General features: G+C 45.0%; 1 protein-coding gene across 1 annotated transcript; it reads left to right on the top strand.

Moving 5' to 3' along the window:
• The first annotated feature begins 7321 nt into the window (after window positions 1–7321).
• ARR3 (arrestin 3) lies at window positions 7322–19253 on the top strand. The gene is made up of 16 exons (XM_030850536.2): window positions 7322–7338; window positions 8024–8054; window positions 8205–8265; window positions 8463–8507; window positions 13673–13872; window positions 13994–14053; window positions 14212–14279; window positions 14916–15051; window positions 15236–15320; window positions 15573–15645; window positions 16040–16177; window positions 17683–17766; window positions 18032–18055; window positions 18227–18279; window positions 18580–18589; window positions 19157–19253. Exons 1-16 carry the CDS (start codon window positions 7322–7324, stop codon window positions 19251–19253), a joined length of 1182 nt encoding a protein of 393 aa, XP_030706396.2.
• The last annotated feature ends 1947 nt before the right edge of the window (window positions 19254–21200 follow it).

Genomic DNA, 21200 nt, shown 5'->3' with positions numbered 1-21200 from the left:
CCCACTCAGTGCACCATTGGGAAACTGGGGCCCAGTGAGATGACTATTTAACGGCTCCTAAACGACTGTAGGAGAGAGTACACAAGGAAACGTCCAAGTTGACAGATGAAGAGCCAGGCCACTGGAGATAACTAAAACTGCAGGAAGATCATAGAAATCTGTATGAGCAGAAACATGGAAAATGAATGTTAGCATGGATAACACATCAAAAGATTTTAGGAAATCTAAACTACTGATATAAATCTTAACTCCATGTGCATATAATTATAAGAAATCTGTATATAGCACTTACTACATGCAAGGCACTGTTCTAAGTGCTTTGTACTTATTAATGGCCCCACAGGCTCTCTGTGATGTGGGTATCATGATTGTCCCTACCTCACTGATTAGAAAACGAAGGCACAGAAAGTTGAAGTGTTTTGCTAATTAGTGGTAGAGTCAAGATTTCAAACCCAGGAAGGCCAGCCTTTGAACCAGGCTTTAGCAATCCATAATTGCTATGCTTAGTGGCCTCTCTAAGCCACTGGCCATAATCTAGGAAAGGATAAGCAAACATGTTCTGAGAGCCTATTACGTGCTTGGACCAGTTCTAGGCACTGGTAGTTCACTAACAGTAAACAAAACAGGCAAAACCTCCTACTCTAATGGAGCTTACATACCAGTGGGAGGGAAAAGATAATAAAATTAACAAGTAAAATATATAGATCATGATCATTGTTATGGAAAAAAGTAAAGGAGGGAAAGGGAATAGAGAGGGTTTCTGTTTTAAATATTAGGGTGACTTTTGAATAAGGACCAGATGGTTGTGAGGAAGAGGAAACATAGAGAAGAGGTCAGAGAGTTTGGCACAAACCAGATCATGAAGGTCCTTGGAAGCCATTGTGAGGACATCTTGGCTTTTACTTTCAGTGACTGGGAAGCCATTGAGAGTTTAGAAGAGACAAGTATCAGGATCTGATTCACATTTTGGAAAGATCCCTGGCTAGCTCTATGTTGAGAATAGACTACAGGGCTAGGGACACAGGAGGAAGATCAGATCAGAGGCCATTGCCAATAGAGATGATGGTGGCTTGGACCAGGCCGGTGAAGGTGGTGAGAAGTGGCAGATTCTGGTTAGCTTTTGAAAGTAGAGACAACAATATTTACTGATAAGGGGTATAAGAGAAAGAGAGGAGTCACGAATGACTCCAAGATTTCTGGCCTGAGCAACTGGAAGAATGGACTTACACCATTGACAAATATGGGGAAGGCTGTGAGAGGAGTAGGTGTGGGGAAACATGAGGAGCTCATTTTTCCACCTGCCAATTTCAAGATGCCTATTATGCATGTAAGAGGAGGTGGTGGGGAGGTGATTCACTCCTCCTGAAGGGTGCTAGCCCACATGCTTCCCTTACAGACTCCACCCCCTCCTACATACCACCCTTCATCTCTCTCTATCACCCCAGGAGACCCTGGTCTGAATACAGCCAAGACAGTACAGACACCAAGCCTAGATGTTTGAGAGCCTAGTGCTAGGGAACATGGAATTGTCAGGAGCTCTGGGCCTAAGGCTCCTGGGGCTAACTAAGTCTCCGTGATTATGGAAGTCTTAGGCACAGGAAGCAAGCTCTGGGCCTGGAGGACTCTGAGGGTAAGGTGGGTAGTGCTCTTGGGGAGGGGGAGCAGGCTGCAGTAGAATCCAGTCCGAAGGGAGCTGGGAAACAATGGGGACTCTGAAGTGATCTTCAGATCCTGAGAATGTTGCCCAGCTGGATCCCGGGAGTGAGGGGAGGAGGCAGGGCTGTAAGGGAGGCTCTAGAATCTGGAATCTAGATCTCTTGGAAGAAGCAGAAACCTAGATGGGGGAAACCTGGAGATCCTTGCCCAGTGAGGGTGTGGTGGATAGAAGGTAGGCGTGGAGAAAGCACTCATAGCCTGAATCCTGGACAGCTGATCACTGTGATTTTGCACAAAAGGCTCAGGTGTTTGGAGCCAGACAGACCTGAATTCAAACCCTTGTTCTTCCATGTATTAGTTGTGTCACCCTGGATACCTCTTCATGACTGAATTTCCTCATGAGTGAAATGGGGTCAATAATACCAACCTTTTAGGGTTTTCTGAATACTGAATTGGTTAATAGATGTGAAAACACTTTGTAAACCGTAAAATGCTGCTAATCTGTAAAGTACTTTGTATTATTTACTTTGCTCCCAGGGGTGAAGCTGGCCTCTTCAGAGGAGGACAAGTGTGATCTGAAGCTTGGCATACACCCAAGGGGACATTCCAGTGTCCACTAAACTAGAGAAGCCCCAGGAGGAGCCAGCTTCCTGCTCCTATTGCTTCAAGCTGGTTTAGCTCTGCCAGGTTTCTGCCAGTCCCTGGACGCAGCTGCAGCTGCCAACGCTGCCACCACTGCCGCCCAGTGGCTACTTCAGGAAAAGCCCTCTCCCAACATTCCCCAACCAGAAGCTAGCTTCCGCTGACGTCACCTGGGCCAAAAGGAATGCATGCCTTCTGAAAGGCTGCAGACCAGACCCCTCTCTCCTGTGAAACTCTTCCTCACTTTCATTTCTGTGACTTTACTCTGATTCTCCTATTCCTCTGGATGTTCCTTCTGACCCCTTCCCTGGCTCCTTTTTGTCCTCCTTCCTCCAAATGTGACCCTTCCGCAACACTTACTTCCAGATCTCTTCTCTCCTCTCCTCCTTCTCCATTCCTCCACTGTTTCTTTCTCTCTCCTTCTCTCCCTCTCTCTCTCCATCTACTCTCATGATTTAACTTACAAGTTATGAATAATTATAATAACCAATGAGATTCCAGCATACAAATCTCCCTCCGATCAAAATTTCTCTTCAATTGCCTAGGTTTTCTTTATGAAGTGAAAAGACGAGGTCGCCTGCTGAAAGTAAGGTGCAATGTGGAGTGGAATAAGACAATCCTCACAGGCTTGATGGAAAGGAGCAGTAACCTGAAATCCTTGACAATCCAAATTTACTAATAAAATCATGGGAAAGTGACTGGTTCCATATAATTGTACCCAAGTTAGTGTTGTCCAGGTGTCTTTTCTATAGCGTTCCCTTTTAGTCTTTCTAAATGTCTGTTCTTTATCTCCAACAAGGCTGTTAACAACTTTAGACTAGAGACCAGTACCACTGTGTCCGGTACCTAGGACAGCAGGGGAAGTCTCTGTTTCTACCATTTGATTTGTCTGCCTCCTCTCCATCCTCCCGCACTGAGCCAGTACCGTTGTGCAGATCCCACTTAACTCTGCTGGTATGCTGTCAGCTGCAATAACAGAAAATGCCAACTCAGTTGACTTTAAAATAAGGAAATGTATTGTCTAGCATCTAAGTCCAGGAGCAGGGAGTTTTCGAGTTGATTAATTCAACAGTTCAACGATGTCATTCAAAAAATCCTGATTCTTTCCATCTTTCTGATCAGCACCCCTCAGTCTGCTGCTCAGCAACTCTCATGGTCACAAGGTGGCTGTTGCATTTTAGGCATTGCATCCAAACATGGAAATACCACTGACAAAAGGAGAGGAAGGCCTCTCTTCCTGTGTGTTTATTTTTATCACTCAGGAAACCTTTCCCAGAATCTCCCTAGCATGCTTCCCCCCATGTCTCAGTGGCCTGAGTTTCATCATGCCTATAACTAAACCAACCACTGGCAAAAAGGATGAAATGACCATGACTGGCTGAGAGGAGCAGAGAGCCAGGTGGAGGAGGGTGGGGTACATAAAAAAGTGGGGATTCTGCCCACAAGAAGGAAGGGAGAGATGCCTATTGAGTTGATAAACAATCCTGTCTGCTAGGATCCCTTATGGAATAACCAGCCCTTCCTCACTCAGCTATCCGGTCATCACTTCCAAACTGGAAGGACTGTCTGGGAATATCACTGGGGTGTGCAGAGTGAGGGTGGGTAAGGACCTGAAGATACCTCTCCCATCAATCTATCACAGGGGCCAGACACTTCACCTTTAGAGAGGCACTCCTTTGCCTTCTTACTCTTGCCTCCTCATAAAATGCAAATACTCTTGATCAAAATAAAACTATGGTGTCTCTCTTTGGGAGACTACTAACTGGAAAGGGACACAAGGGAATTTTGTGGGGAGCTAGAAATGTTCTATATCTTGATCTGGGTGGTGGTTACATGTATGTATACATAGGTGTAGTAGTTTCTTATTGCTGCTGTAAAAAATGACCACAGACTTGGTGCCTTAAAACGCCATTTATTCTCTTACAGCTCTGGAGGTCAGAAGTCCAAGATCAGGTTCACTGGGCCAAAATCAAGGTATGAGCAGGGCTATGCCTGAACTGTGACAGCCACTCGGCAACCATGAGGGACTATAGGGAAGAATCTGTGTCCTTGCCTTTTCCAGTTTCTAGAGCTGCATTCCTCCATCTTCAAAGCCCAGACATAGCATCTGGCTGCAGTCCTCATATTGCCTTCTGTCTCTGCAGTTAAATCTCCCTCTATATCCCTCTGCTTCCCTCTTATAAACAGACTAGTGATTACATTTAGGGCCCGCCCGGATGATCCAAAATAGTCTTCCCCTCTCAAGATCCTAAATTTAATCACATCTGCAAAGTCCTGTTTTGCCATATAAGGTAACATTTATTGGTTCCAGGGATTAGGACCTGATATCCTTGGGGACGCATTATTCAGCCTTCCACAGTAGGTAAAAATTCATCAAGCTGTGCAATTAAAATTTGTGCATTTTACTTTTGCTAAATTATACCTCCGGCAAGAAATGCACATACTCCAGGAAAAGAGAGAATGGTTTAAGTTCAATCATAATAATGAATTAAAGGCCTATGAGATCTACCTCCTGTTGAGAGTACCATGGGCCTGAGTTGAAAGAGGGGCTAAGCTTCAAGTGTGGGTCTGAAGACAAAAATGGGTTGAAGCCTAGTCCAAAAGTACATTCATTCTGACTTTTCACCTTCTCCATAGACACCAACCTTCTCTGCAGAGTCTGGGCTTCTAGCTGTAGCTGAAAATCCCTGAGAAGGAGAGAGTTACAATGACTAAAAGCCAAGGCCCTGGGGTGCATACTAACAAGGAATGGCAAAGGCTAACTCGGTTATTTGGGCAAAGAGATTATAGGACAGCTAGCTCTCCAGTGCCCACAGTGGGGGGTGGGAGATAGGGAAGGCCCAGCCCCCTGAGCCACGGACATAGTCACCCTCTGAGGAATGGACACGCTGTCGTGGAGGGTTGAGGGCTGCATCTATGGATAGATACTAAAGCGCAGCCGGCACTATGGTGAGGTGAGGTGGTGTAGGGTCCTGTATCCCCAGAGCTTGGATATCCTGTCTCTACATCCCCCCTGTTCATGAAGCCTGGGCCTGGGCCCTATGAGAAGGACATCCAAGAAAGGAAGATTACTTTTGTTGCTACCACTGTGAGGAGTCCTGGCAGCTGCAGGACAGAAATATCTCTAATTCCATGAGTGGTCATATGAGGCGAGGGAAGCTGCTTAGAGCCTATAGCGTGGACTTAGTTTTAGGGATTGGAGAGAGTCAAGGGCTGGGGGGCAGGAAAGGTTTACTTCAGGTGGGGGTGATATAGATGTCAATTGCTTTTTCCATCCACAGGCAACATCCTGCCCAGAGAACCTGCCCCTGGGCCAAGAATCCTTTGTTACCTTCCTCTCCAACAAGAAAAGAAGTTCAAGGCTCACAGACATGTGCACACAGCTCAACACACTCAGCCTCCCCTGCCCTACCCGACCCGCATGTACGGGAGATTGACTCCTGCTGTGCACATAAGCTGGGATAATCGGGTCTCTAAACATCACTTCAAGAGTCCCAAGTCCTAAGGAGTGGGGGGCTGGGGAAGGGGTGCTCTTTCCCATACCTTTGGCTTTTGTGTGGCCTGTAATAGTTGATCAAGAGATATAGAAAGACTGGAATGTGACACAAGGCTCTCCTTTCAGAATCACAAAGGCCTATGCTTTGAGCCCTCCTATTTCTATCTCTCACATTGCTTTTCTTTTAATGTCCCAGAGTCCCCTTTGATCCCGGTCCTCAGGTTCAAGGCCTCACAAGGCCAAAACCTTGTAGTTCCCTTTCTCAAGCTCCCCTGACTTTAACACCATCAGATTCAACCCCTGACTCCGGCCCTGTCCCAGCAGCAAGAGCCTGCTAATCTTTTAGCCACTAATCTTTTAGCCACTAATCTGCTTTCCAAACTCTTGGCACCTGAGCTATTTATAAAGCAGTATTTCATGCCCCCCCAGAACCCTATTCTTCTCCCCTGACCCCCACCAATCTAAAAACTCAGAGGACCTTGGGTATAAGAGGTTGGGGAGGCGAGCATAGTGACCAGAGCTGGAGACGGATGTGAGCTTCATCTTCCTCCCCAGGTAAGAGTCCAAAGTCTTCTATTTCCAGCCCATACTAGGCCCCATATCCCCTGCCCTTAGCACCCCCATCAGTATATCAAGAAGCACTTGAAGGGCACCTTTCCTGACACAGCTGACAGGCACTCAGGCTGAGAGACCCTGGGGGAGACCTCTGGAAGCTCCCCTAAGTTCACCCCTCAAGCCAGATCTAATACACATCAAAGAAAAGCATTAGAGAGACATCTTCCTCTCTCTAAGTATCCCTACTCCAAGGCTTAGCACCTGGGGACATGGATGGAGATAAGGGTGGGAAAATCTGGGGAGGGTGATGAGAGCGATGAATAGGTTCAAGGAAGGCTTTCAACCCCCATACAGGTTTCTGCCACCAACAACCACGAGCATTAGGGTACCAACCTTTTCTCTCCCGCAAATTTCTCCTTTCTTAGCTGAGTGTTAAGGCCACCGTGAAGTGAACTCAGGATCAGAATCCATTGCAGGAGCAAAGCCAGAGTCTGGGTTTTGTTCATTCATTCATTCATTCATTCGTGTATCTAACAAACATGTCTTGGTGCCTACCGTGTGCCAGGTGATGTTCAGACTCATCCAGTCCAATTCTCCTCATACTTTCCTGGATGGAGGCCTTTCTCCAGACAAATTTCTTCTCTCAAAAGGCTCTCAAGAGTGCCCCAGCTATTTCAAAAAGCCTCTCTCTTTCTGGAGAAAAGACAGTATGGTTAGTCAACAATTCATAAAAACTAGGGAAGGTTTTTTCCAATGTCCAGGATAGTTGAGATTATGGCTGAATAAGTAACCTTGGCACGAGGGAGAATAGGAAGCGTGGATGGTGGTGAGGTGTCTATCTAAGAAGAAAAGGTTTCATCCCACTAGGTGTGTCTGGATGGTATACCAGAGCCAGGTAAGGAGAATAGGGACCAAATGATTGAGCCTTCCCCCTTCTTTCCCTTTTGCCAGAAAAGGCTCAACAACAACGCCATGGCCAACATATCCAGGTAAGTAAGAACTCCTAATTCTCTGAATCTGTGACTTGTCACTTACCCAAACCCAAGTACTTGCCTTTGGGGTGAAGGGGTTTGCAACCTCTCCCCAACTTGTGTCTTGGACTCTATCCCAACTGCCTCCACCTTTGTGTCATTTCGCTCTCCCTGGCCCTCTTCTTTTTTTCTTTTCCAGCTCCTCCCCAATCCCACCAGTAAGATTTATTTATTATTTATTTATTTTTGGCTGCGTTGGGTCTTAGTTGCGGCACGTGGAATCTTGGTTGCGGCGCGCGGACTGCTCTCTAGTTGTGGCGTGTGGGTTTTCTCTTCTCCAGTTGTGGAGTGCAAGCTCCAGGGCACATGGGCTCTGTAGTTGTGGCGCACGGGGTCCAGAGTGTGTGGGCTCTGTAGCTTGTGGCACTCGGGCTCTCTTGTTGAGGCCCGAGAGCTCAGTAGTTGTGGCACACAGGCTTAGTTGCCCCAAGGCATGTGGGATCTTAGTTCCCTCACCAGGGATCGAACCTGCGTCCCCTGCATTGTAAGGTGGATTCTTTACCACTGGACCTCCAGAGAAGTCCCTGGGCCTCTTCTTCTAATCCTAGAAATATTTCCTTTTCTCCCCCACTTCCCTTTCTCTTCTTCTCCCCTTCCCTTCTCTTCCAATCCCCCTCCCTATCCTCTGATTTTCTCCTCATAGGGTATTTAAGAAGACCTGCTCCAATGGCAAGGTGAGAGAACCTGGCCCAGCTGGGCAAATAAGAGGGCAAAAGGGATAGGTGGGTACGTCCTTCAAGGTCTCAGGGGTTTGGGTTGGGGGCTTCAGGGGAATCTTTTCAAAGATGATTATGAGAATAACATGGGAGGTTGTTCCACAACAGCTCTCCATCTACCTGGGGAAACGGGACTTTGTGGACCATGTGGACATGGTGGAACCCATTGGTCAGTGAGTCCAAAAAGGGAAAGAGCCCGGGGAGAAGGGAATGGGGGTGAGGGAGTAAAAGAAAGCCAAGAAAGGACCATGCAGAAGAGGAGGCCAATTAAAGAGAAAAATGGGAGGAACCATTCAGGGGTCAACTTCTGTTTCATAGTCTGAGGACCTTTCCTGACCAGAGGGCCATCTCTCCCCCTCTCCACAGATGGTGTAGTCCTGGTTGACCCTGATTACTTAAAAGGTCGAAAGAGTAAGTAAAAATCCTTGTTGGTCTGTGTATGTGCCAGGAACCCCAACCTAAAATGTTACACATGCCAGGCAAGTAACCTGAATGAGTGGAGTGGACGTGTGGACCAGAAGGGTATAAGAAAATATAAAAGTAGTGGGAACTGTGAATGTCTTGTCTGGTGGAGGCTAACCACTGAGAATTTCAGCCCAGTGTGGCCAGATTTTCCAATTGTTAAAGAGGAACTGGAAATGAAGCTCAGAATACAACCTTGAGAGGCCCAAAGTCTGAAAAGATTCTAGTGCCCCTTCCCCAAATGATATTCAAAATAGATATATTTCTAAACATAAATGAAATTTTGTTTTTCAAGATCACACAAAATTTACATGTGTGCTGAAATTAAGTCTTTTTCTAAAATTTCTGATTTTCTCCATTACTGTTGGTGGTGCCTCTGCTTAGGCTGCCCGTGGAAAGATCCAGTACACCAGAAATCCATATTTTAATGCAAATTTCCTGATTTTCAAATGTTGGCAACTAATTAAAAGATTTTTAAAGGCCTGGATAAATCAAAAAACTTTATTTTTCCATAGGCTGGATGTGACCTTCAGCCTGCCACTTTGCATTTGCTTTTTCCTTTAATTGCATATGTCTTTTCATATCTCCTTTGTGTAGGGAAACCCATTTTTTCCATTAAAAAAATCCCAAACAAAGAAACAAACAAAACAATAACTACAGCAAGTAACAGCAAGCGACATTGCTCTGGCCACAGGATTATATATCCAGATTACACTGAAATATTGTTTTGTCACTTTTTTTTCCTTTTAATTCTTACGCTGTGATCCAATTAGACTGAAAATTGGGTTTGATTTGAAAAAGGCTCAGAATAAATTGATGAATACTAGTTCATATGTAACCTTTAGATACTGTGGAATAAACCAGACTTAGTCGCTCAGATTAAACAGTGCAGATAAGCAGTCCACCCAGTTTTAAATAGCAGAGGAACTTTGGGGTATGGCCAGTAAATTAACCAACTTATTTAAGACTCTCAATTACTCTGTAGTTCTAAAACCTAAATCATTTTTTCACAGTCCTACAAAGTCTTCAGAATAACCTACAGAAAGAAATCTTTAGTTGAATAAATGCATGTCAATCCAGGAATAAGATGTGTTTTTTCCTTTAATTCTAATCTTCTTCATGTCCCTTAGTAGTTTTATATTATTATTCATTTAAGTTGTATATATTTAAGTTTATTCCTTAGCTACTGTATATGTTTTGTTACTTTTATGAAGATAATCTTATTTGCATCATATTTTCAAATATGCTTTTTTTTCCTTTTGAGGTGCATTTGTTGATGTGAAATATGCTTACGCTACACCCTGAATGAAAAAGGCTGGTTGTAGGGCAATATATGTGGTTGTGCGAATGAAGTGCGGTTTAACAAAAATTGATGTGGGATCTCTCTGTATTATTTCTTACAACTGCATGTGATGATCTCAAAATAAAATGTTTCATTTAAAAAAGGCAATTAGAGAGAAGTCAATAGCTAAGGTGGCCTTATGTTTAATTATAGAAACAAAGTTGGGAAGCAAATGCAACAGAAATTAACAGCAGTTATCTCTGGAATATGATGTATGATGGCAGGGCTTTGATTCTCTTTGTGTTTTCTGATTGCCACACAATTAATATGTATTGTTTATATAATAAACACAAATATAAATTAATAACTTTAGAATAGATGTTGAATTAAAAAAAAATAAAAACAAGCTATTTCCTAACACGCTAAAAAAAGGATGATTCTAAACTGCCAGAGAGCCAATAAGGTCTTGGGGGTGGGGTGATGCCCTCCCCACATGCCACAGCGGGATGTGACAGAACAATTCATCTGATTAACACCTTTACCTCAGGGGCTATTAGATACCCTTCTGCCTGGTCTCACCTGATCTTTTTCTGTCTTATTTCTCATCTCTTTCATTTCCTCCCTTCCATTGCTTCCTTCCAGCCACCTCTTTTCCTCTTTTTCTCATCTTCTCTGTTTTTTCCTTCCCTTTGACCCCTCTTTCCTTTTCCTTTTCTTTCTCTCTCCCTTTCCCACTTTTATTGGCATAATTGGGAACCAAGGTGAATTTAATTTGTTGTATCTTTTGAAAATTGTTAAGTTTGTCTTCATTGTAGAAATATTAGAAAGTACAGATGAAGGAGAAAAAGACTGTAATCCTCTCACTCAGAGATAATCACTAATATTTCACTTCATATTTTCTGAGCAAAAATATCTATATTTTTATTAAAAATACTATATTATAAATAACATTTTCTAATCTTTTTACCTACTCAATATGTAAAAATCTATAAAGTTTTAAGTTGTCTAGTAGTATATTGTATGGGTGTACCATAATATATTTAGCCAACTTCAATCGTTGGACATTTTTTGCTATGATAAACAACCCCATAAAGTACATGCTTGTATGTATTTCTTTTCATACTTGTCCAATTATTTCTTTAGACTAAATGCCTAGAAAAGGAATGAATGACCAAAGGGCAGTCACACATTTTTAAAGGTTTCTATTGCCAAATTGCCCTTTAAAATGGTTGTACCAATTAACTCTCCCTCCTGCAGGGTATGAAGTTGCCCATTGCCCCAGTCATTATAAACACTACCATTATCATTACTTTCAGTCTTTGTTGTATCTTTTGAATATAGATTCATTTTCTTTGCTTGCTCGTAATTTTAAAAGCAGATAATCTGGCTGTTTGTTGTTTTGATCTCTTAAAAACACAAAAATGACTTGCTTTCTACTAGTGTGTGGCTCTTGGTAGTTTTCTTTTCTTTGGGTCAGGGCTCCTGATTAAAAGTAAGATTCCCCACCCCTGTTCTAAATCTTTCCTTCCCTCAGTCTCTGTCACTGTCTTTGGACAGCTATCTTTCTGTACCCCATCCCACACCACTAGTGCACTCAAGTGACTTTCTATTTGCCCCTAATCTGAGGTACTAGCTGCAATGTATAAGTTCATTTATAACTGTTCCACTTTTCTAATATTCCCATGATCGTCACCATCATCATCCACATCTAATTTAAATTTCCAAAGGGATTTCTCATACATCAACACCTTACAACCATCCTATGAGTTAAGTTGGGCACATACGAGACTGGGCTTTGGAGTCAGGCCTGAGTTGAAATCCTGGGTTGTCACTTAGCTGCTCTGAGCTCATTTTCTCTACCTGTAAAGTGGAGGTAATAATACTTCAGAGGATTATTGTGAGGTCCAAATAACATATGTAGAGCTCTCAGTGCAGTCCTATTATTGACAGGTGAAATAATTGAGGCTCAGACAACTCGAGGGACTTATGCAAGTCATATTCAAGCCCAAGTATTCTGACCCTAGAGAATTATGTAATGAATACCCTGTACTCACCACCTAGCTTTAAAAAGAATCACAGAATCAAACTGAAGTCTCCTGTGTATCCTTCCCTAATCCCATACTCCTTCCTCCCTCCCTCCTTTTCTTCCTGCCTCCACCACAGATAATTACTATCCTGAATTTGATGTTTATTACTCCCATGATGTTTCTATACTTCTACTCTATATTTATATATCAGTGAGTGACTTTGGTACTGTTCTACATGCTTTTCAACTTTACGTACATGGTATCAGATTGTGCATATCATCGTGCAGCTAGCATTTTTTACTCAATAGTTTTTGAGACTTAACCATGTTAATACATGGAGTTTAGTTCATTTATTTTAACCTCAGTTTAGTATTCCATGATATGAATATACCACAACTGTTTACCCATTCTCCCATTGATAGGTATTTAAATCATTTCCAATCTTATGCTATGACAAACGTTGACGCAATGAACATTCTCATAGGTATCTCCTTATAGACATGAGCAAGACTTCCTCTAAATTCGTCTTAGATCATAAGATATGAGAAGATTCAGCTTTACTGGATAGTGCCCAACAGTTTTCCAAAGTGGTTGTACTGATTTGTTAGCAATTTTTTTTCTGCATTCCCTTGACCAACTACAAATCTCTAGGTCCTTGAATTTTCTATTGTATCAGTCTTAACATCTTACTGGTTTCCTCATTAATTGAATTGTCCTCTGTAAAAAAATAAATAAATAAACCTAGGGACTCTGAGAGGAAAAAAAAGTGGTTGTACTAATGTATATTCCCACCACAGTGTGTAATGAACCCCATTGCTCCACATCTGGAGCACTGCTCAACACATAGTGCTGTCAGACTTTAAAGTTTTTGACAATATGATGGCTGTGAAGTGTTATCACATTGTGGGTTTTTAAAAATTATTTATTTATTTATTTGGCTGTGCTGGGTCTTAGTTGCGGCATGCAGGATCTTCGTTGTGGCACGAGGGATTTTTTTTTAGTTGCAGCATGCAGGATCTTTTAGTTGCGGCATGTGAACTCTGTTTTTTTTTTTTTTTTTTTTTTTTTCCCGGTATGCGTGCCTCTCACTGTTGTGGCCTCTCCCGTTGTGGAGCACAGGCTCCGGACGTGCAGGCTCAGCGGCCATGGCTCACGGGCCCAGCCGCTCTGCGGCGTGTGGGATCTTCCCGGACCGGGGCATGAACCCGTGTCCCCTGTATCGGCAGGCGGACTCTCAACCACTGCGCCACCAGGGAAGCCCCATGTGAACTCTTAGTTGTGGCATGTGGGATCTAGTTCCCTGACCAGGAATCGAACCCAGGTCCCCTGCATTGGGAGCACAGAGCCTTAACCACGGGACCACCAGGGAAGTCCTCTCACTGTGGTTTTAATTTGTACTTATCTGATTATCATTAGACTGGACATGTTTTCATACCTTATTGGCCATTCTGTTTTGCTCTTCTGTGCAGAGTCTATTCATAAACTTTGCACACTTTTATATTGGGCTGTTTTCATTTTTATTACTGATTTGTGGGAGTTCTTTATGTATTATGAACACTAAACTTTTGTTTGTTATATGTGTTGCAAGTATTTCCTCTCAGGCTTTTGCTTGTTTCACTATTTATAAAGACACTTAATGTAAAGAACTTTTAAATTTTACTATAGTCAAATGTATTGATCCTTTTCTTTATGGCCATACTGTTTTGATCATATTACATTGTCTCTCCATGTCTTCCTCTGAGCTATTTAAGATCTCCTTTCCCCCTCAGGTCTGACAGGTCACTCTCTTCCTCCTTTGTCTGCAGTGTTTGTCATGTTGACGTGTGCCTTTCGCTATGGCCATGATGACTTGGATGTGATTGGTCTGACGTTCCGCAAAGATCTGTATGTACAGGTCCAGCAAGTGGTCCCAGCTGAGCACAGCAGCCCCCAGGGGCCCCTCACAGTCCTGCAGGAGCGACTGCTGCACAAGCTGGGGGACAATGCCTACCCTTTTACCCTGCAGGTACTGACCCCAAGTCCCGGGTAAGGCTTCCAGGGAAGATTAAGAAAGGAAGCTAAAGAAGGAGAACAGAGGAAAGGGGTCCCTGTTTCTTCTGTTTGCTGACCTCCTTCTGATCTTTTAGATGGTTGTCAACCTGCCCTGTTCGGTGACACTGCAGCCAGGTCCTGATGATACAGGGAAGGTGAGGTCTGGGTTCTGAAAAAGAGGGACAGGGGGATAAATGGACAAGACTAGAGAAAGGGACAGTTAAGGGACGGGATCAGACATTTCCTTATAAACCCATGAGGAAGGGAGGGGTAGTGTCAGAAATGAGTTCTTCTTGCTCTTGCCCCTTTGCAGGCCTGTGGTGTTGACTTTGAAGTGAAGAGTTTCTGTGCTGAAAACCTGGAGGAGAAAGTCTCCAAGAGGTATTTCTTTGGTCCTCTCCAAAATCCCTGCCTCCGGCCTGTGCCAGAAAACAGATCTTGCTCTCAGGACAGAAACAGCCCTACTTCTAACCTCTGTAGCACTGTCACCACCAACTCAGATGCCCAGTTCTGATTTCCCTCTGACTCCTCTTCTTTGCTCTAGGGCAAGGGTCAGCAAACTTTCCTGTAAAAGGCCAAAAAAGAAATATTCAGGCTTTGTGAGCAATGTAGTTTTTGTTGTAACTACTCAGCTGTGCCACTGTAGCATGAGAACAGCCATAGGCAGTACGTAAATGAACGAGCGTGGCTTTATTTATGGACACTGAAATTTGAATTTTACATAATTTCCACATGTCATGAAATATTATTGTGGATTTCTTTTCAACCATTAAAAAATGTAATAACCATTCTTAGTTTGCAGGCCATACAGAAACAGGAAGCAGGCCAGATTTGGCCACTGAGCCATAGTTTGCTGACCTGGGTCTAGATACCTACCTTGAGGGTCCAGAGGAGTTCTCTGACAGAGGCCTCCCACCACCTCCCCTCCCCAAGCAAGGACTGGGCTATGGGGTTAGCATGAGAAAGGTCTGTGGGTCCTAAGGAGACATTCTGGCTGTCCCCTTGGCCTCTACTTAGAGACTCTGTGCGGCTGGTGATTCGGAAAATCCAGTTTGCACCCCTGGAGCCAGGCCCTGGTCCCTGGGCCCAGACTGTTCGCCGCTTTCTTCTGTCAGCTCAGCCCCTACAACTCCAGGCCTGGATGGACAGGGAGGTTTGTCACCCCCATTTAATGCCCCCTACCTTGCAACCCCTCTGACACCCTTTCTTCATTGATCTCCTACTTGGGAAGACAAGGGTGGAAGCCAGGGTGACAAAAGCACTGAGGAAACAAATTCTAGGCCTTGATCTGGGTGTTCTCCCTCCAGTCTTATAATGGGCCTCTCCTCCTGCTTCAGGTTCACTACCACGGCAAATCCATCACTGTCAACGTTTCCATCAACAACTGCACCAACAAGGTCATCAAAAAGATTAAGATTTCAGGTGAGCTTCTTTTCCTATCCCCCGCACCTGGTCCCAAATCCAGAGGTCTTTTTCCAGAACTCTGCCCCACTTACCCAGTCTGCATTCTTCTAGGCTTTCCCTCCATTGCAGGCTTATCAGAACACGTATCTCTGTTTGTCCATATGCACATCTTAGTATATCATGAGTAATGTGCCCGTGTACAAGGGCAGCAAGTTGGGGTCTCGAGGATGACTGACTAATTGTAGTCATGTGTTTTTCCCGGCTCTTCAGTTGACCAGATCACAGATGTCATCCTGTATTCACTAGACAAGTACACCAAGACTGTGTTCGTTCAGGAGTTCATGTGAGCTGGCGCTGGGGCCTGGGTCAGAGAGCCAAGGGATAGGGTGGTGGGACGAGGGCCGGGGTCTGGAGGCAGAGGAGGGTGTTGGGGAAAGAAGGAAGTGGAGAAGAGCCCAGGACTGAGGAACATCAAGGTGAGGGTTGATGTGGAAAGAGGGAGGGATTCTCAAGAGAGCTGGAGGGGGGATACCACAAGAGGATCATCAAGTCCTGAGAGAGGGCAGAGGCATAAGTATTTCCCACCAGAGTGAATTGTTCCCACTCTCCACAGTCAGACATGCCAGCTCTCTTGGATACTCCAGTAGTTTCATGGAATCGTGCAAAAAACTCTTGGGAATGAGAATCACTTAGTTGGCAAGCCTAGCTTAAGTTCATCTCTTCTTTTCCTTTGAAAGGGAGACTATAGCTGCTAACTCCACCTTCTCCAAGAGCTTTGCAGTAACCCCACTCCTGGCTGCCAACTGTCAGAAACAGGGCCTGGCACTGGATGGCAAATTCAAGCATGGTGATACCAATCTGGCCTCTAGCACGATGTAAGCTCAAATGTAACTCCCAACCTTCATTTTCTACCCCCAACCCATTCTGTGTGCTATATGTACAGTTATGAGGTTTCACCTCCAATGAAGCCTACCTGTTTTTAAAAATGTCCCTAGGTCAGTGTTCAGAGCTGCCTCCAGGCAAGAGGGCTGACAGTAAGCTAAATAATACCCATGGGACCAATGGCAGGCTTAGGTCATAGGCAACAAGAAAGGAAAAAGTGGAAAGGAAAAATTCCTTATGTTGTATAATATTTCACAGCTCATAAAGGTCTTACGTATGGTACTGTTATCTTCATAAGAATCCCATTAAAGTAGGCTGGATATGTATTCTTATTCTACTTTACACTTAACGACCCTGAGGCTCAGAGAGATGAAGGAACTTGTCCAAGCTTGCGTAGCTAATAAGTGGCAGAGATGGAAAAGATTCTATCACATGTCATCTGGCTCTAACACTGCGATCTCTACAGCAGCTACTCTCTAGTGAAGATAGAAGTTCAATGCAAGACAGATGAGAAATGGAGAGAAAAGAGGACAAAAAGAAGAAAAATATGATAGGAATTGATATAATTCTACCAAATCATTCATTTGGTCCTATGCCTAACACTTGGAGGCCCTAGTGTAAGATGTATCTCCCACCAAAAGCCATCTGCCACCATCTAACAAGCATCAATTCCCACTGCCTTTCCCTATGCCTTATCAATCATGTTGCTATGGACTATTATTGCTTGAAAGAGCCTGAGAAATCATACAAACAGCATTATTTTACAGATAGAGGATCAGCATCCCAGGGCAATGAAGAGACTTTCCCAAGATCATATAGTTTTCTGTGCCTTATTTTTCAATCAGTGGGTTTTCATTGAACACCTGTTACATGCTTATTCCTATGCTAAGCAATGTGGGAGGATACAAAGACGTTTAAGACAGTCTCTGCCTTCAGCCAATTTACAGCCTAAACGGAGAACAAAGAGGAATTTAAATGCAATCTAACAGTTAAATGTTAGTACGTGTGGTTCAGACTACAAATCCAATAGAAGTTAATAGAAGCCAGCACAGCTGGAGAGGGCTTCCTAAAGGAGACAGAAGGAGCTAGAGCTTGAAGAAGGTGTTGGATCTGGATAGCAACAGAGGAAGAAAAGAGTGTTCCGGGTTGGGAACATAGCCTGTGCAAAGGCTAGAAGGTAGGAATCTGCATGGCACGTTCTGATGATGGAGAGAGCATGGGTCCACTTAGGTTGTATCCCAGGTGTTAGGGAGTTAGGGCAGGAAGGTTAGATTGTTAAGGGTCATGAAAGCCAAGCAGTGTAGTAGTCATATTCAGAGAGGTAGGCTCCTGAGCAGAGGGTGACCTGGTAAAACTGGATCTGAGGAACAGAAGTGTGGTCCCAATGAGTAGGAGATCAGAGCCTGGGAGCCCTGTCAGATGACAAAAGGTGCACTGAATGAATTAACCCCCAGCCCCTCCCCTCCAAACACACAACAATGAATACTACCACCTCCAGTCTTCGACCAGGAATGGACAAGGAACTGCTGGGGATCCTGGTGTCCTACAAAGTCAGAGTCAACCTGATGGTGTCCTGTGGAGGGTGAGTAAGAGTGCAGGGTCTGTCTGGGCAGGGGCTGGGGAGCCACTTCTGTTTTCCTCCCAGTTGGACTGACCCACTCAAGCTATTCCCCACCCCTTCTCCTGGACCAGTTTCCCAAACCTGTGAGCTCCACGAACAAGCCACCTTCCCTTCCAGAAACCCATTCTGTGGTTGAGTTGGCCTTACAATCCTTCATTCCCCTGCAAAATTAGGTTGCTACTAACCATTTCCAGCTGCTAATTTTAGGGTGTCATTCTACCCTCAGCATCCTAGGTGACCTGACAGCCAGGTAAGACACTGTGGGGAGGGGGAACTGGGGCAAGAAGGGGAGGATGCGATCAGGAGACCAAAAGAATGACACAGGAGAATCTAAGGGCATCCCAGGACTGAAAAATTGAGGGAGAGGTTCAGGGAGTGGCCTTGGAGGGAAATCTGTAACTCTACCTTGGGATCCTTGCAGTGATGTTGGCGTGGAGCTGCCCTTGATCCTGATGCATCCAAAGCCATCGAACGGTGAGTGACCAGGTGGGACTCACAGGAACAGTGGTCCCAAGGGTTGGGGACCAAGCAGTTCTGATCTCATGAATCGAGGACTGGCAGTTTGGGTAGAGATTGAATAGCAATAGGTAGGTTGGGTGTCTAGGTTTTCAGGGGAAGTTGTGTGTGTGTGTGTGTGTGTGTGTGTGTGTGTGTGTGTATTGTGTATATGGGAGGGAGAGGGTTAAAAAGGGAGAGGAATGAGTAACAGGACATTTCTTCAGGGAACTTATCAGCTTCAATCCATATTTCCTTCCCTCTCCATGCTTGCTACAGAGGCTGCTAGGTAAGAAAATGTGAGGCCTGGAAACCTCGCCCCCCTTTCCCCACTGCCACTCTCCATTTTATGACGATGGAAATGGAAAAAAGCTTCCCTGGAGTGTTGCTTTCAATAGGTGTGCAGTGGAAACATATGGTTTAGCTTCGTGTCATAGTTCAGTGCTTTTCATACGCCCCCCTCTTTCCCGTTTTGCGTCCCCCGCCCTCCACCTCCTGCTCTTCTCCCAATCGTCCTTCCCCCTCATCCCTTCCAGTTTTCTTTTTCCTTCCCCCAGCGCCTCCTCACCCTAACTTCTCCCGTCTTTCATTCTCCCATCCCTTCCCTCCTTCCCACCCTCCATTCTTATTTTCTCTCTGGCCCTCATGGGGGCTTTTGTGTTGGCAGACTGGGGAGGACACAAAGGAAACAAGCCAGTGTGATCCAAGTGGGGCGGGGGCAGCTGAGAGGCGGTGAGGATCGGAGTTGGGAAACAGGGAAGGGATCACTTCTCTGGGATCAGGAAACGGGAGTGGATGTGGAAGACGCTCACACAGCTGTTCCTAACCCTCCATTTCCCTCTGCTGCTTCTGCAAGCTCTGAGGACATAGTCATCGAGGAGTTCGCTCAGCAGCAGCCCGGCAGAGAGGAGAGCCAGGAGGCTTTGGCGGCTGAGGGGGATGAGGGCACCTGAGTGCCTGGCTCGGGTGCCTCTGTGTGGAAGCCCCACTGTAACACTCTAATAAATCAGCTTGTCCAGATGCGCCCGCTGATCGCTTTGGTATCTCCTCCTCCCGCAGGAGGGTAATGGAACTACCTAGAATAAGCCACCTCCCCACCCGCCACCCCACATCAGTGATTAGATCTCCTGCAGCACGTGCTTTTCCTCTAAACAACCCTGACTTCCCTCTGGCAAGGCCACCTACCCCTGAGTCCTTCAACTTTCCTTCTGAGCCCTGGTCACCTCTGCCCCCACATCCAACTATCCCACTCCTACCTCGGAGCTGCGGGCAGCGCCTGAGGGGACACAGCCCTGAGACCAGCCCTGAGGGCGACGCTGATGGTTGGACAGAGTGCCATGTGGCCCCAGGAAGCAAGTACCACCCACCTGCCAAGCATACAGCACATCACAAGGCCCACAGCCGAGGCACCCAAGCACCAGTCTCTGCGCAAATCCAAACACTGCAATCCTTGGGGGTCAGAGCAGCGGGGGTCTGGGTTGGGCTTTGGGAACAGGAAGGTGTGATGGTATGGAATGGAACGGGGGGTTCTCTGGGGAATCAACTTCCTCCTCGCCTAGGGTGACACTTGACCTACTTATCATCACCCACTTTATGTACAACAGCTTTGAAGGCGCCTGCTTGGTGAGCCCACCGCCAAGGCATCACACAGTACATTTTTGCCCCCTTCTTTGGTCAACTTACCCAGGGATTCTTCTCCTCAAAGTTATCTATTGTAAGCGTTGAAAAGCTGAGCCAGGACACTTTTCAAGAGCTGTTCTCCACTTCCGGGTCTAACACTGCCTGGTATTGGGGGTAGAGGAGGGGTTTGCAGGAGACCTTTGGAATTGACTTTCTAAGATCATGTACTTGGAGGACTGAATAGTGAGTGTTCACTCTCATGCCACTGATCCGGTACCTCAATCACTTAGGCCTATTCATCACAGTAGGGTAGCACCACCCCACATTACCTGTGGATAAAGGAGAAATAAAATGTGAAACCTCCCCAAACTACCAAATCCTGTGCTGTTTCTTATTCTGTCTGCCCTCATCTAATCTCCAGCTGTAACAAAGTCCAAGTAGCCTTGAATTCTTAAATCTGCTGCTCTGTAGGGTCTTCCTTAATCAAAATAGTGTATTGAGATCGGACCTGTCCTAGGATGGTAGGCACTTGGTTTGTGGCCATAGCAGCCACTTTTCAGGAACACAATTTCCTTGACTCTTTTTATGCCTTTATTAAGTTCTAGCCTTTAAAAAGCTAGTTTCTTTTCTATCTTTCTCCACCTTCTTTCTAAACATTTGTTTTATGCAGGTTCAGCTGCAGCTATGGAATGCAGCTGGCCAGGAGAACTTTTGCAGCCTAATTCTAGCAACATTCATGATTCAACTATTGCTGTGGTTGTCTATGACATCACAAGTGGGAGTTATGCCATGTTTTACTTGAAAAGGGGATTGAGGGAAGCAATAGAGAGGTTGGTAAGACTAGCAGAGAGGATTAAAAAATACAAGCATTAGAGCATAAGAAAAAAAAAAGACTAGGAGAAAGATAGGTATGTTATTTTCTCCAAATCTCTACTAAATGTTTCAACTCTCTGCAACACATTGTCCTGTAGACATCAACTTTTTCAAGGAAACAGATAAGTGGGTAGACGATGTACTGGCAGAGTATATCATCATCATGTTGGTGGGTAACAAGATTGATCTGAACAACAAAAGGAAAGGTATAACTGCAACTGCTTCTGGCATACCTAGAGCTCAATCCCAATGGGGAGGGTCTACTGTGCTCTATTTACTTGGGAGGAGTTACCTGTGTCAGGGATCAGAAAGGTCATGGGTTCAGGGCTTCGAGGGCTCCTGGTCCTAGGGATGCATCTTTACGCCTCAGAAGGATCTATCCCTATCCACTAACTCTGGGTCAGAAG

The sequence above is a fragment of the Globicephala melas genome, chromosome X (assembly GCF_963455315.2).
Source record: "Globicephala melas chromosome X, mGloMel1.2, whole genome shotgun sequence".
NCBI lineage: Eukaryota > Metazoa > Chordata > Mammalia > Artiodactyla > Delphinidae > Globicephala > Globicephala melas.
The sequence above is the reverse complement of the archived record's forward strand: the minus strand, read 5'-3'. Positions and strand labels throughout refer to the sequence as shown.

Excerpts from the sequence above, each read along its gene's own strand:
- ARR3 (XM_030850536.2), top strand. Across the intron at positions 14,054-14,211 it reads GTCCTGATGATACAGGGAAG|GCCTGTGGTGTTGACTTTGA; the intron begins GTGAGGTCTGGG and ends GCCCCTTTGCAG. Across the intron at positions 17,767-18,031 it reads CTGATGGTGTCCTGTGGAGG|CATCCTAGGTGACCTGACAG; the intron begins GTGAGTAAGAGT and ends TTCTACCCTCAG.